The sequence below is a fragment of the Lolium perenne genome, chromosome 4, assembly GCF_019359855.2.
Source record: "Lolium perenne isolate Kyuss_39 chromosome 4, Kyuss_2.0, whole genome shotgun sequence".
Classification (NCBI taxonomy): domain Eukaryota; kingdom Viridiplantae; phylum Streptophyta; class Magnoliopsida; order Poales; family Poaceae; genus Lolium; species Lolium perenne.
This window is the reverse complement of record NC_067247.2, coordinates 335,032,535-335,048,836: the sequence shown is the minus strand read 5'-3', so window position 1 is coordinate 335,048,836 and position 16,302 is coordinate 335,032,535. Positions and strand designations below refer to the sequence as shown.

Sequence of the window (16,302 nt, the reverse complement as noted above, 5' to 3'; positions counted from 1 at the left end):
GACAGGTCTATTCCATCAAGCGCACCATCAGGCGAGAACCCTTTCCACCTGATGCCATGTGAACGGGTTCTGTGAAAAGAGCCGATGAGGTCGGCCTCGAGGATCGCTTTGACCTCGTCATACTTCTTCTTGAGCTCGTCAGTCAGATCCTCGTACGTGACTGGAGTGCCGTCCGCCATCTCAGATGTAGATGGCGATGTGGTTGATGTAGAAGATTGTCCCACCGAGCGTGGCAGAATGTGTTGCGGTCAGAAACCCACTGGCGAGCAGCGACGGGCAACACAGTAGAGCCGGGAACAACTTAGGGCTGCGGCTGGCCCTGGTCCCTCCGAGCGACGGCCCGCAAAGCCTCTGGTACGCACGTCCGATGCTGGTGCAAGGGCGTGCCACCTGACCTATACCTGGCCAGGAAGGTGATGGAGATGCCTCGCTTAGTTTCCTGCATGGCATACACGTAAACATTAAATACGAGCCTCGATCGGCTCTCAGGTTATCCTGTGAATCGGCTCAAGGAGCCGATCCACCCATGATTCGTACGAGGTGCACGAATATATGGTGGTCCTGCTTGATCAAGATAAAGCTAAAACGATCTACGATGATTTAGGGTTTTCACCGCATAATCGGATCATCCTACTCACGATTGGGCCTCGCGGTCACGTACGGTGATCGTAAGCCGGTCCTAGACAAGGCCTAAAAACCAACACGAGGTTGATCCCCGGAACATCCTGTCTAGGGCTAGCAAACGACACCCTACGCGTCGCTGGATCCTCCAACCCTTTGTAAGGCCTAACTATTGCAGATATTAAACTAATCCTTGAAGAACAAGGAGCAACCGTAACGGATCGGATCTACTAAATAATGATGAAGCGGGGTGCCGCCCCTACACCTAAGATAGGTGTAAGGGTGGCTAGATGTATAAGGGTTGCACTACAACAGCATATGATACGAAGAACAATGCTAACCCTAACACATCTAAGATAACTACGTTGCTCGCCATCAAAAAGGCTTCAGTACGAGCAACGCATGAACAACAAAATAAGCTTATGCTGCCTAGATCGCAAGATGCGATCTAGGCAGCATGATGCTTACCGGAAGAAACCCTCGAGACGAAGGAGTTGGCGATGCGCCGAGATTGATTTGTGTTGAACGTTGGTTGTTGTTTATTTCATAAACCCTAGATACATATTTATAGTCCGTAGACTTTCTAACGTGGGAATAATCCCAACCGTGCACGAGGCAAACTCTAACTAACCGACACGTAATCTACTATGTTACAGATACACGGACAAACTAGCCCAAACTTTGCATAACAGGCCGATTCACGTCTTTCTTCCATGTATATTCTTCAAATCCATCTTGATCGCGGCCCACCTCTGACTCGGTCAAATTCTGGTGATAACAGATTGTTGGCAGGCACCCGAGGATTCGGTTAGCCATGGTTTGTTAAAGCAAGGTTGGAAGGAGTGTCACCCAAAAATAAAAATAAATTAAACTAAAGTACATGTGAGAGATAATGTTCATGGGAGCCGCTCTTTGAAGGTTTGTCTGGCAAGGGGGTTAGAGTGCCCACTACCATTCGTTCACAACAACAAACACCTCTCAAAATTTTACTTTTATGCTCTCTATATGATTTCAAAACTTGAAAAGCTCTAGCACATGATTTTATCCCTGCTTCCCTCTGCGAAGGGCCATTCTTTTACTTTTATGTTGAGTCAGTTTACCTACTTCCTTCCATCTTAGAAGCAAACACTTGTGTTAACTGTGCATTGATTCTTACATACTTGCTTATTTGCATTCATCATATTACTTTATGTTGACAATTATCCATGAGATATGCATGTTGAAAGTTGAAAGCAATCGCTGAAACTTATATCTTCCTTTGTGTTGCTTCGATGCCTTTACTTTGAATTTATTGCTTTATGGGTTAACTCTTATGCAAGACTTTTGATGCTTGTCTTGAAAATACTATTCATGAAAAGTTTTGCTATATGTTATCTATTTGTTAGCAACTATTGATCATTGCCTTGAGTCACTTCATTCATCTCATATGCTTTACAATAGTATGATCAAGATTATGTAAGTAGCATGTCACTACAGAAATTATTCTTTTTATAGTTTACCTACTCGAGGACGAGTAGGAACTAAGCTTGGGGATGCTGATACGTCTCCAACGTATCTATAATTTCTGATGTTCCATGCTTGTTTTATGACAATACCTACATGTTTTGCTCAGACTTTATAATGTTTTTATGCGTTTTCCGGAACTAACCTATTAACAAGATGCCGAAGTGCCAGTTCTGTTTTCTGCTGTTTTTGGTTCCAGAAAGGCTGTTCGGGCAATATTCTCGGAATTCGACGAAACGAAGACCAAACATCATAATTCACCGAGACGGACCAGGACACCGAAGGGGAGTCAGAGGGGAGGCCTGGGGCCCCCACACCATAGGGCCGCGCGGGCAGGCCCCTGGCCGCGCCGGCCTATGGGGAGGGCGCCCTGGTGCCCCTCCTGCGCCGCCTCTTCGCCCATATAAGCCCTTTCGACCTAAAAACGCGATACGAATAGACGAAACTCCAGAAAGACTCCAGGGGCGCCACCGTCATCGCGAAACTCCAATTCGGGGGACAGAAGTCTCTGTTCCGGCACCCTGCCGGGACAGGGAAGTGCCCCGGAAGCCATCTGCATCGACGCCACCGCCTCCATCATGCTCCGTGAGTAGTTCCCCCATGGACTACGGGTTCTAGCAGTAGCTAGTTGGTACTCTCTATCCCATGTACTTCAATACAATGATCTCATGAGCTGCCTTACATGATTGAGATCCATCTGATGTAATCGGTGTTGTGTTTGTTGGGATCCGATGGATGATACATTATGATTAGTCTATCTATAAAGTTTGTGAAGTTATTGTTGCTGCAATCTTGTTATGCTTAATGCTTGTCACTAGGGCCCGAGTGGCATGATCTTAGATTTGAGCTCTATAATTATTGCTTAGATTGTATCTACAAGTTGTATGCACATGTCTACGTTCGGAACCAAAGGCCCCAAAGTGACAGAAATTGGGACAACTAGAGGGGAAGGCGTAGGTATGAGGATCACATGTTTTCACCAAGTGTTAATGCGTTGCTCCGGTGCTCTATTAAAAGGAGTACCTTAATAGCCAGTAGATTCCCTTGAGGCCCGGCTGCCACCGGCTGGTAGGACAAAAGATGTTGTGCAAGTTTCTCATTGCGAGCACGTACGACTATATATGGAAAACATGCCTACATGATTAATAATCTTGATGTTCTATCTTAATGCTATTTCAATCCTATCAATTGCCCAACTGTAATTTGTTCACCCAACACTTGTCACCTGTTATTGGAGAGTTACCACTAGTGTAGATCGCTGGGAACCCCGGTCCATCTCTCATCATCATATACTCGTTCTATATGTCATTGGAAGTAGTATCAACTATTTTCTGGTGCCATTGCCTCTGTATTCTTGTTATCAAGTATTCGCTGTGTTATCACATTATTGCTCTCATATTACTGCTGCTTTCACATCACCCCTGTTACTAGTGCTTTTCCAGGTGCAGCTGAATTGACAATTGCCTTGATCTTCTCCGGGTTAACTTCAATGCCCCTGTTAGAGACAATGAAGCCAAGGAGTTTTCCAGCTGGAACACCAAAGACGCACTTCAGTGGATTCAACATCATCTTGTACCGTCGGAGATTCTCAAAGGTTTCTATGAGATCGCTGATCAAGTCGGATCCTTTCCGGGTCATGACCGCGATGTCGTCGACGTAGGCGTGTACGTTCCGGCCAATTTGGTCCTTCAAGCACCGCTGCATCGTACGTTGGTAGGTGGCACCTGCGTTTTTCAAGCCAAAGGGCATAGTAACATAGCAGTAAGTGCCAAATGGGGTGATGAACGAGGTCGCCTTTTGGTCGGATTCTTCATCCGGATCTGGTGACACCCGGAATATGCGTCAAGAAAACACAAAAGTTCTGCCCCTGCCGTCGAATCAATGACTTGGTCAATGCGCGACAGGGGAAACGGATCCTTCGGACAATGCTTATTCAAGCCGGGGTAATCGATGCACATTCTTAGTATTTCAGAATTCTTTTTGGGTACAAGGACGGGATTTGCGACCCAATCAGTATGGATAACTTCTATTACAAAACCTGCCTCTAGTAACTTTGCTAATTCCATTCCTATGGCGCGGCGCTTCTTATCTCCAAAACGTCGCATAGCTTGCTTCACCGGTTTAGCCCCCGGGTTTATATTGAGGTAGTGCTCGGCGAGTTCCCTAGGTACTCCGGACATGTCAGAAGGCTGCCATGCGAAGATATCCATATTAGCGCGGAGGAACTCGACGAGTGCGTCTTCCTATTTGGGGTCCATGTTGGCTCCGACCGAGACCTGCTTGGTAGCATCCCCTTCCTTGAAGTTGACTTTCTTGGTCTCTATCGCGGCCTTGAAGGAGTTTTTCTGTTCGGAGATCTGTTTCTTGGTGGTCTGCATTTCAGTCGGATCCACCGCGGCTCTGTAGCCTTTCAGCTCTTCTCCAGATATCACAGACTCTGCGAAGGCGGCTTCGCCCAACTCGCACTCATGAGCCTTTTTGTAGTCTCCGGATACGGTAATCATACCATTGGGACCCGGAATCTTGAGCTTGTTGTAGATGTAGCACGCTCTTGCGTGGAACTTGTGGTAGGTGGGCCTGCTGAAGATGACGTGGTAGGAGCTCTTGAAGGGCACGACCTCAAACGTGATCATCTCTTCGCGGAAATTATTAACGTCGCTGAAGGCCACGGGAAGTCTGATGCTGCCGAGGGAATTTGCCTTTTTAGCCGGAACCACGCCATGAAACTCAGTGTTGCTGTGTTTGAGCTGTTCCTTGGTAAGGTTCATCCGCTCCAGAGTCTCCAGGTACATGATGTTCAGGCTGGCTCCGCCATCCATGAGGCACTTGGAGAAGTCAAAACCGTCGATGCGGGGACTTACAAACAAGGGTTAGCACTCTTTTGGCACAATGGTAGGTTGATCCTGCCTACAAATGTGCACGGGACTTCCGACCACCTGACATACTGCGACACAGCCGGAACTGTGGCGTTCAGGATCCGGAAAGCTGACTTGCTGGAGCGGACTGTTGGGGTTCCGAGGAAAGTGTGGTAAGCGCCTGCGTTCTTTTTGACGAAGGGGTTGGATTTAGCTGTGGATCCTTCCTTGGGATCCGGCGAAGCGTCATCCTCATCCATCGCCTCGGAACTGTCCTCTTCTTTGTCCTTGTTCTTTCCCTTGCCTCCTTTGCCGCGTGGGCGATGCTTCCGGGCTCGCTTGTATCCTGCCTCCGGGTCGTTTTTCAGATCATTGACCCACTTGCAGTTGTGGTTAGTGCGAGTGGACTTCCCCGTAGCCGGATCCAGATGGGCCAGGCAGGACATGTCTCTGTACTCTTCGTAGGTTTGGGGGGGCGGGATCCGGCAGCGGTGACTTCATCACCACGCTGCTGGCCCCTGCCGGCTCCGCCTCCGTGACCGCGGCCTCTTCCGCCTCCTTGACCTCCGCGTTGGAACGCCATGGCGACCATCTCGGATCCGCCACTCTTCCGGTCATCAGGGGGATTTTTCCTCTTGTTGCCGCTGCTGTTACCGTTATCACGATTCTTCTTCTGCTGATGTAGGGGAATTGCTGTTGCTGGGAGATCTCCGCCTGCGTCGTCATCGGCGGCGGTGTGATCGCTGGCAATGGTGATCATGTCGTCCAAGGTCAGTTTATTTGCGTTGACCAAGCAAGTGAGCTTGTGTCGCAGCAGTCCTCCTCTCTGCAATCCACCTATGAAGGCGTGCATGGCTGTACGATTGTCGATGTTTTCGCACTCGTTCCTGCATGCCAACCATCGTGTGAGGAAGTGTCTTGAAGTTTCTCCCTTCTTCTAGATACATGCTTGTAAGTCGCTTGTTGTGACAGGCCTTTTGTAGGTGCCCCTGAAGTGCTTTTCGAAGGCGGTCTTCAGGTCAAACCAACAAAAGATGGAGTTCTTCTCAAGGTCGCTGAGCCAGATCCGGGCTGGACCTACAAGGTACAGCTGAAGCATGCGGCAGGCGATATTAGGGTTCCTCCGGCAAAGGTTACTGCATTATAGTAATCCTCAACCCAGGTATCCGGCCTTTCCGTGCCATCATAATTCCTCAGATTTCCGGGTAGCTTGAGGTTCATCCTTGGCTTTGGTTCCTCTCGAATCATCCTGCCAAAGCACTTTGGGCAAATGTAGTCAGTTTTGTATTCGTTGAGGCGTTCCCGTGCGTCACGCGAGCAGCTGCGGGGGGATTTCGAGCGTGAGCGAGATCTCCGGCCACCGCCTCCGCCTCCACCTCCACACCCACCGCTAGGTGGTGGTGAGGGAGATCTGCGAGGGGGCCGATGTGACATTTTTCTTCCGCCTTCTGATTCTCCCCGCCCTTCGCGATGCTGACTCCGCCTTTGATGGCTGCCTTCACCTTGGTGCTGGCTGCCCTGGTCGTTCCGGCTTCTGCGAGGCTCCGGGTCACTTTCTTCGTTCCGACTCCTCCTGGGCTCCGGCTCTCGATCATTGATCTGGCTCCGGCGAGGTTGCGGCGTTCGCTCCCTGTTCCTGTTCCTTGAGGGTAGCACGTTGTCGCGGATATTGATTCCGCCAGGCCCATGGTGTCTGGTGTTTTCGGCTGGACTACGGCGACGAGGAGGTGGAGGACGCGGATATCCGTTAGGCAGAGGTGAAGGATTGCGGTACTTGTCCCTACCAGTGTACATTGCATCCTTTTCCTTTTTCGGATCAGACGGAGGCGTCTTTGATGGTACAGGGATCAGATTTGGATGTTCTTTGGTTTTCCTTCTGCATTCCGAGGATCCGGTTCGTGATTCGTCATCACGATGGCGATTGTCGTAGGCGTCCTTCTGCGCGGTGGAGATGCAATGTTCAGGGTCTGATTCCAGCTTGCGCGAAGTATCTGCCTTGCTCTGCTGCTTCATTGCTGAAGAAACGAGCGTACGGACGTAGCCGATGTCGATCTCCTCGTCTTTTTTCTTCAAGATCTCCGCAACCTTCTTCATGTTATCCTTCGGAGTGGCGTACGGCTGCTGCTCGGTCGGAGTTGCGAAGGTGATCTTACGGGGAGCTATAGTTTCTCGCCGGATCTTATCGACCTCCTGTTGAGCTTCAGTGATCTTTTCTTCCCAATGCTTCCGGAGTTGCTTGACCTTCACCAGTGATTCGTCCACCTCGCGCTCGCGCTTGAGAAAATTGTCCACAAAATTCGCGGCTTCCTTCCTCTCGTCAATCATTGCGGCTGCGGTTTGGGCAAACTTTTGGGATGTGGCCAGCATCTCTATTCTCTTAGCTTCTAGCGCTTATGCATTTAATGCGTCTTCGGGAGTAATGGGTTTCTTGAGAATATCCGAGTGTGCGATTGCATCCATGCCTGCTTGTTCAACCAGTTCTTCTGGGGACAAGACTTCCTTACGCGGTCGTTCCCGCGAAAGCGGAGATCCTGCGTGGGATGGCTGTGGGTCGGATTGGGTGTTTTCATCTTCTGATTCCCGTTGATCCAGCGCCGCCAAGGTTGCGAGAACCTGCTTAGGCTGGGCGGATTCAACTTCAGGCTGATCACTGTATCCATACTCCTTCACCTTGCGATCAAACTCTTCGGTATCCATGGAGGGGGTATCCCCGGAAATTGGGCTTAGGTTGCCCAGGAGCGACTCTTCAACCGGAACGCTGCTTTCTCCGACAGCCTCCTGCTGATCCGGGGCAGCGTTTTTCTCCGGTGCCTCAACCTGCTCGGGACCAGTTCCGGCTTCTTGAGGGGCGGTTCCGGCGGTATGGGCCAAGAAGTGTACGAAGTGACACCTTTGCTTCTCTAACACCTGGGAGACCCAGGCGGATCTGCATTGGTCTTCCACCTTTATTTCCTGCTCAGGGGTGGATTGGGTGGGTTTTGATTTTTCCAGATCCAAGGCGGAATCTTCTTTGGGAAGCTCCTGCATCTCAGATCGGATCTTCGCGACTGCGTCCTGCTCAGCGGCGGTCGCGTCAATGTTACTTACCAGTGGGTTTCCGTCGGAATTGACGGTTTCCCCGATGAAGATGTGTATGCCACCGACAGGGACGATGGAGAGCTTGACGGGGTTTGTCTTAGCCGGAATCCAGCACTCATCCGGAGGGACGATCGGCAGATTTCCGACGTAAAGGACGCGCCCCACAGCGATGGTGTCGTCGTAGCTTCCCACGGCGGAACCCACCCGGTTCCGGCCTCCAGACGCCGCTGGCCCCACGGTGGGCGCCAACTGTCGTTGCCTATTCGACGGTGCCTCGGAGGAGGGATCCTCACGAGGGGGAGAAGAAGTAGGGGCCATAGGGCGAAGTGCACACGGGACGGTGGTACGCGATTTATCTAGCTTCGGAACACCTGCACGATGACAGGGCCTACTGCTGCTTGTCTGGAATTATCTGGGCGCTTTCGCGTTGTTACAATGAGTTGTGGTTGTGCCTCTAGGGCTCCCGGGATCTGGCTTATAAAGGCGCACGGATCTAGGGTTTATATGGAGAGTCCTAGCCGGATTAGGTTGCCTAACTACGGTACAATATCTTGCCGTGCACGTCAAGGATCCGCCTTCCTATCTACGTCGTACTGGATCCGGGTTGCTTATGGGCCTCCACGGATCCGGCTTCCTCCGAAGGTCGGTTGGGATCCGGCTTCCCTATCCTGGGCTGGACTTTATCCTTCAGGATTAACAGCAACTGGGCCTCCCGATGGGCCACATGCCACACCACCATCTATGGGCCACCCGGGCTTACCGGATCTAGGCACTGTCGATGGTACACCCATGAAGTATACCCACAACACTAAGCAACCTAAAAAAGGCTACTTTTATGGTACCTTTTACCACTGATACGAGAGGGAGAGGTATGAAATCAAGCAACGGCTTAGATTAAGTGGCTGAGATTAGGCCCAAAAGGCCCAGGACGCTAATTGTCTCGAATAAAATTGTCACACGGACACCAACTAGCAATTCCTAACGTAGGAGAGCATCGCCGCCGCCTCCACCTCGCTCGAGCACGTTGCTGCCAACTCCCGCGTACGGCGCCAGCCGGGTTCCCCACATGTACGACGGCTATGGTGGTGCTGCTGGGGCTTGCTCTGGCGCTGGCTTGTGCATGTCCACGTGACCACGTCCGACATGCGCGACACCTTTATCGACCTGCCGAGGACTCGAGGCTTAAGCTGTATACCACAAACGACGATCGCAGCTCGATCCGGCCGGCTCCTCCTCACGTCCATGGCGTCGCACTTCACCGGTCCCGTGTGCGAACGCCAAAACTGACGTGCTATGTCCCGTCGCGCTGCTAGACGTACAGTGTCCGGTTGGCTAAGCAGCTGGCGACCAAGTTCCCGGCTACCGCGTGGCACATCACCGCCATCTTGTGTCCCTTGAGGACACCGCTGTATCTCGCCGTCGATCCAGTACCAGTAGGTGACCACCCCAGGTGACCACCCCGTTTGACGAGCCGGCGTATACACGACACGGTCTTCCGATGACACAGCGATTGCGGTCACAGCGCTCTCGCCGTCCTTGAGCACCGTCTACATGTCGTGCGGCCCTAAGCGGACATCTGCCGCCACCGCACCTTGATGGTCCCGTTGGCCGATCCGGTGAACACGAGGTTGCGGACGAGCTGGTCGTCGGAGAATTGCAGGCCCAGGTTGAGCGGCAGTAGCTTGTAGTTGTTGTCGTCGAGCACCATGGGCGTGCTGAGGTCGATCTGAAATTCTGAACTAGCATGTGTTGGCCGGACACAACGCCTCTAGCAGCGTCCGGTACGCTGGACTGATGATGTCGCTCGCCAACGTCTCCCGGTTCCGCAAGGGGCCACCATCTCCTCGGCATTCAGGTTCCTGTCCGCCGTCCGCGAACTCCTTGATTAGGCCGTTCGTCGTCAGGTTCGTGTCTGGCAGGCGTAAACATGCGGATTTGATTACAGACGCTCGTCATGGCGGTCGGCCAGTACCTGGTAGAAGAAGTTGCTGCCGGTGGAGGTTTATCCTGTCACGTGCGGCCAAGGTGAGGATGTCAGCGGAGGACACGGTGCCCAGGCAGCTCTGCTCTAGTCGCGGAGGCTCCGGCCGGCTATCAGCTAGCAGATTGGGATTAGCCAGTAGAGGTAGGCCTCGTTCCCCCGGTTCAGGTGCCATTAGGCAAGTCAGACTGTAGACTGTCGTTGGACAGGGAGGCCTTTACGTCAAGGCCCATCTACAGCCTGTCTACGATTTTTTTTTTCCGGTGCCGATTTACACGAGTGGTATGAATCATACCTGTAACGTTTCTGGCACCGATATGAATTGTTTGACCTTTGGATTCACCAAAATTGATGGCTGCTATTGATTTAAGGGTACCACAAAACAACTTTAAAAAAAATCCTACTGACACGCTACATCTCAGTTGGTTGGAACAAAATAATCCAGCGTGCGTGTCTGGGTCCATGGCTCGTCATATACTTCAGCTCTGTACATGCCCTCTTTGCCGTCACCGTTCACTGCGTTAATGCGGAGCTTATAGTTCATGCCGGACACAAGTTGTTGCATGCCGCTCACAACCCGCTTGAACTGTAGCCCATCGCTCGCTTGCCTTGCGTGCTCAGCCACAGCCCACTTGCCAATCTCTTGGATCTCCTGGGTATTGATGTCTGGAATTTGTTTAAATCCACCGGTTGGTGTAGATACTGCTTCCCTTGCAGTGGTGGGTGTAGCAGTGATGCAAATGACAATGGCAATGGTGAGAAGAAGGATATTGTGTTGCCTCATGACGGATGGGACGAGGATGCAAGTTTGAGGCAGATGAGTTTTGGTATACTATGGCAAATGCGGTGCCGATGGCAAGCGCACCTGCAGGGCCTTTATGTAGGCACCAGCAGGTAAGAATTAATTTGGAAGCATATCCACCACATTGATTCAGTATCAATTGATATCTAGATATTAATTCGGACAAGGAATAGCAGGCAGGAATGGATAGGATGCATATAATTTCGTATCAATTAGGTGTACTAATTAAATAGATGCTGCGTCGTATATGTGCCATATTGACAGTTTCGTAAAATCAAAGATGGCACTAAAATGATATCCTTCCATATTTACGATCGTTCCAGCAAATTTCTCGTGCAGTCGTGCTCCAGGATTGATTTTATTTTTTATTATCTCTAATATTCTTTATACTGCTATTAATTATATCTTTACTATTAAACTAGCACAAATGCCCGTGCGTTGCTACGGGTTAATACTTTTTTATTGCCAAAGAGACAGCGATTGATAAAGGTAGGCATTTGCATAAGACACTGTTTTTAAATATGAATCTCCTTATTAGAACTAAAATGGTCTATTCTTACGATCAGTTTCTCTTTGGCTAATAAGGTAAAAGTCCCTTCATTGGAGGCATTCACAGAAAAACTATGAAGAAATCCATGCAATCAAGGAAAATATCAGAGCTAATTCAAATCGAAGAAGTATGGCTCATACATACTCTCTGTTTCAACCTGTAAAAATGTGGCACAAAAACACCTATCAAATATATCTTTTCCCGGAAGGCAAGCATCCCCATAAATAGTGAAGGAAAAATGACATGTCTTATTTAATGATATCAAAAGGTAAATAATTTCAGAGGTTTCATCAAACTACCAAGCAATTTTCACATCTTCACAAAGTAACACCTAGCATCAAAATTTTGTTTTCGGAAGATAAACTTAGTCACAAAACAGTCATAAGAACCTGATATTTTCATGGGTTATGGCGAGGACAAAAATAACGTGGAGTTCTCACGATCTTCCCTATGAAAAAACATATATGTTTTGAGCATGGGTTTAATCAGATATGTATTTGGCATGACTAACATCCTGTAACTAAAATAAGATACTGTAGAAAGTTCTCAGATGTTTCATGAATCCATATATCCTCTAATATGCTATGAAATGTTACTGCATTGCTTGATATTCTTGGTAACATGACAAACAACACCATTTTATCTAGAAACTTGAGATAAACCTGAAACCGAAGTGCCGCAATTAGATTATGCATATTTAGGACAAAACCGGGGAATATAAGTCAGATGGCCTAATTGACAATCAAATGAAATTGTTCTCGCCATGAAAAAAAAAACCTTCTCACTTTGCAAGGGGGTATGATCCGAGAAACTATCTTTGGTAAAAACATGTTATATCTCAGCGCTAAACTAGTCTTCACCAAATACAAGGTTCAGAACTTCTCCTTCTACATTATAACATGGTGTTAGAGTGGGTAATTAATATATGCATGGTTAGGGAGGTAAACAAAAAAAGAGTGCTACAGAAAACAATATTATACTGTACGGAAGCAAATAACTGCATGGACATATAAAATACAAAAGCACTCCACTAATCTATATGTAAGTCACATTTTATTTAAGGTTGGAACTCTTTATTCCATCATGTGATCTTTAGCTAGCCATCACGTGTCTTGTCCCATACATGATTATGGATCCAGCTGCTTTGCTTGCACGATAGATTGAATCACATGGCTAGCTCTTGCTCCTTTTTTTACAAACGAAATCGGCCTAGTCTTCTGGTCGTGCTTAGATGACTGAAAATCTGAAATAAGATTCACGATGTTCGGCGCTTCATGTAATTGCCGATGAAATCTCTCCAACTATTGCATGTTGAAATAACCGGCCAGAAATCCCTCTGTATGTTCTGATCAGCACCTGCGGAATGAGGATCAAGAGATGAGGGAAAAGTTAGTTTGTGGTACACTGGCACCTCGTCCTGTCTCCGATTCACGTTAGTCCATATAATCACCATCAAAAAACTCTGCTTGAACCAAAAAAAAGTATGACTTGTATAATTCCCTTTGTTTCAACATCAGGCAGGAATGAACATCAAATATATCTTTCCCTTAAGGAATCAGTGCAAGCATGGAAAAATCAAAGCTGAATCAGATCAAAGAAGTATGACTCATATATATTCTTTGTCGTAAACAGTTAACGTGTGGAAGGTTAACACCATCAATTATATCTTTTCCTCAAAGGTAACGTGAAGGAAAAAAATATATGACCAATCTTCATGCACAAGAAAAGGCAATATAATTAAAGCTTTCGAAAGGTAAATGATTTCAGCGGTAACACTGAATCTGACAAAGCATTTTTCGCATATTCAGAACAACAACAACTGGCATCACAAATTTGTTTTTAGAAGATTAATTTAGTCATACAAACAGTCATAAGAACCTGATCTCCTCAGGGGTTTAAGCATTTGTGCACCATGCTGTAACTAAAATAAGATACTCTAGCAAAATCTCAGTTGTTGCATGAGTACATATATCCTCGAAATACGCTCTGACCTTAAAGTGTTGATGCCAGTTATTGCTTCCCCTCTAGTCGCGAGCTAGGTAAGAAATATTGGTATCGGAAATGCAGCATAACAGAGGAATATGATACTCTACTTGAGAATCTTCACTCTACAAGCAGGTCTTATGTTTTGTGAATACACTTTTCATTATCACTTCTACCACAGAGTAACAGAGCTCCTGCCTTGGTTTCAAAAAGGGGAAATGCCATGCACACACACGATGAGCTGAATTCATGTAATTTGTCTGTCTATGCAACTACGTAATGCAAACATATTCTTGCATCAACCTTTGGATGCACTAACTTCAGTCACTGGCAGTCACCTAGAGATCGAGGATGGCAGGTGTTTGCAGAATCACCAAAACCTCACTACTTAGAATCGCCGATTGAGTTGTTAGTCTGAACAACTGTAACTTTCTCAAAACATTGTGTTGAACCATAGATAATCGTAAATACCTAGCCACCATAATATCATTGGTATACCTGTAGTGCAGAGACGGCTTAATTGGGGTGGCATCTTCTCAATGTCAAGGTGATAGGAAACTCGAAGGCTGATAGGAAACTCGAAGGCTGATAGTCCACTTCTTGCTTGGTCCTCCTCGCCGGCACCACACAGCGTCATGCGAGTCGTAGTAAACCTGATCAGGGGATGACCGTTTAGTTCATTCATCAGCGATAAGAAGATCAACTACAACTTTCTGGACATATAACCACACTCCCACTCAACCACTCCACGTACTCATGACAACGACACGCCTTACACAAACACACTTTCACTCGCTATCATTAAATCACCACACACCACAAATCGCATAGCACTCCATATATAGCATATTTGCCGCAACTCCATTTTTTCATGAAAATAATTCAAACATTCAGTTAAGCACTTATAGTCCGTGAATGTATCCTGGCATATTAATATAGTGATCACTAAGCTGCCCTGATGCATTCAATTGTATCCGTTGATATGTTCTGAAATTCCTTACAAATTGAGGATTTCAGATAGATTTATGTCAATAAAAACAGCCATTCTAGCGTCATGAACGGATAGAAACTAAGACTTGCTTCATGGTTACTTTCATAAACAAACCGAGTTGTCACCTGTCATTAAATAATTAGGGTCATGTACAGGGGAAATTAGATCGTGTATTTCAGAAATTACCAACTGATTAATGGCCAAATAGGGGTTCTCAAACAATTCTGGTCTACTATTGCGATTATTCCAAGGACATGCTCTTTGTAAGATAATATAACAGATTTAAGCTACACTAAGGGGCGCTGCAAGCATTTTGTGTCCCCAAGGAGAATCAAATATTTGAATTTATGAATTCGGAGTGACAAAAGGAGCAAGTTAGCAAATTAATCCTCCTCGATCATCTCAAAGTCACTTCATTCTGATCGGTTTACCCAAACATCCATCGTAGACCTTGAAGGATTCAATGTAGTCCTCACAATCGCCCACAGCAGGTCATCCCCAGTCATGGTCTCCCATTCTCTCTTGTTTACCTCCCGCAACTATCACTCGCCCTGCAAAACACACAAAGTCGATCAAGTGACTAAAAAAACAAGCACATTCAATCAGGCCAAGCTGAGATCAAAGAACAACATGTCCATGTGTCTGTATGGTAATGCATAAATCCAATTAGGAGATACTGAAGTCTCATCAGTCTCCACCTGAATATATAAACAACATCTACTATTTCTACCCATGCATTTCTTTACCACAAAACTTGGTCTTGCCTGAAAGGATGCAATGTCAACATAACCAGCAGCCTCGCACGCTTCTAACTACCATGGCTGTGATATCTATAATGTATTGCCATTTTCATGTTGACTGAGTTGTGGTGTAGATTTCCCACCTATGCGTTATTGTTGTGGTGATGCCAAACATAAACCGGCAGGTAGTGCAGAAACCACATCATGTAAGGGCTAAATCACTGTAAAGGCCGTACCTGGAACCCCAGGATGGCAGAATCCACACGCATGTGTGGTACGAGCGACAGGGAAGATGGAGCTCGAGAACCAACTGCAGGGAGTATGATGCAGATGGCGAGGAGTGAGTCTTGTGAGACCCATCCGAGGTGTGGTCGTGGTTGGAGGGAGGCCATGGGATATCTGGCCGGCGTTGAGGTCCGGTGATGCTGCTATCAGTGATGGACCGGAGGTGGGGTGCGGCGCCGGATCCGGTGCCTCCCGATCTGGCTGGGGAGGGGAGGGCACGATCAGGCTCGGCGCTCCTCCGTCATGGCGGTGTCGGGGAGGAGGAGAGGAAGGAGGTGCGGGAGGAGGAACTCAACGGCCTTCAGAAACTTCGATGGCGGCCTTTGACCCCGGGTCTGCAAGCGCCTCCAGAACGCGCCTTCAGAAGTAGCGGCGCGGAGGACGGAGGGCGGAGAGGTTGGAACATAGGTCCGCTACGGAGTCTATCAGCGGCGTGTGTGGCGGGGAGGCGGCCGGAGTAGCCTGTGGTGGCGGCGGCGTTCGAATTGCAGGAACCCTGGAAACTAGAGAACGGCACCATATTAGAGGAAGGAGAAGTTGGACCTTGGTGCTTGGCCCATCTGGACGCGTGCGGGGCGAGTGAATAGAAGCTCGACCAAAGAACGACGAAAGATTTGACGTATTGAGAATTGGCACAATAACGAACATGTTCCTTCTTTTTAAGTAGTGTAGATAAAAGTTGGTCGTTTGACACTCAACGCACTTGGTGGTCGTCATTGAAACCATCATGTCCATCCAATCTACCGCGGGCAAATTCCACCGTTCGATCGTGTGTCCAGCCCCACTCGCGGAAACCTCTCCCTCGACCCTCCAAACTCCTCTCTCTCGTTCTCCTCCACCCAAATCGTTCTCTCCCCCGCGATCCAATCGCGCCGCCGCCTCTGACACCCATCTCCCCGGCCATCCCCTCGCA

General features: G+C 48.3%; 1 protein-coding gene and 1 long non-coding RNA gene across 3 annotated transcripts; both read right to left on the bottom strand.

Moving 5' to 3' along the window:
- Positions 1–10,456: 10,456 nt before the first annotated feature.
- On the bottom strand, positions 10,457–10,822 carry LOC127347892 (cysteine proteinase inhibitor 8-like). Its single transcript, XM_051374034.1, has one exon. It carries the CDS (start codon positions 10,820–10,822, stop codon positions 10,457–10,459), a length of 366 nt encoding a protein of 121 aa, XP_051229994.1.
- A 1,473-nt stretch (positions 10,823–12,295) lies between these two features.
- Positions 12,296–15,966, bottom strand: LOC127296529 (uncharacterized). 2 transcript variants are annotated; one of them, XR_007848521.1, is made up of 4 exons: positions 15,341–15,959; positions 14,796–14,915; positions 13,872–14,026; positions 12,296–12,746 (listed from the first exon to the last, which is right to left on the bottom strand). It is a non-coding gene; the product is annotated as an uncharacterized lncRNA (long non-coding RNA). The 2 variants fall into 2 exon arrangements; XR_011743889.1 differs by having other exon boundaries at positions 13,872–14,915; positions 15,341–15,966.
- Positions 15,967–16,302: the final 336 nt, after the last annotated feature.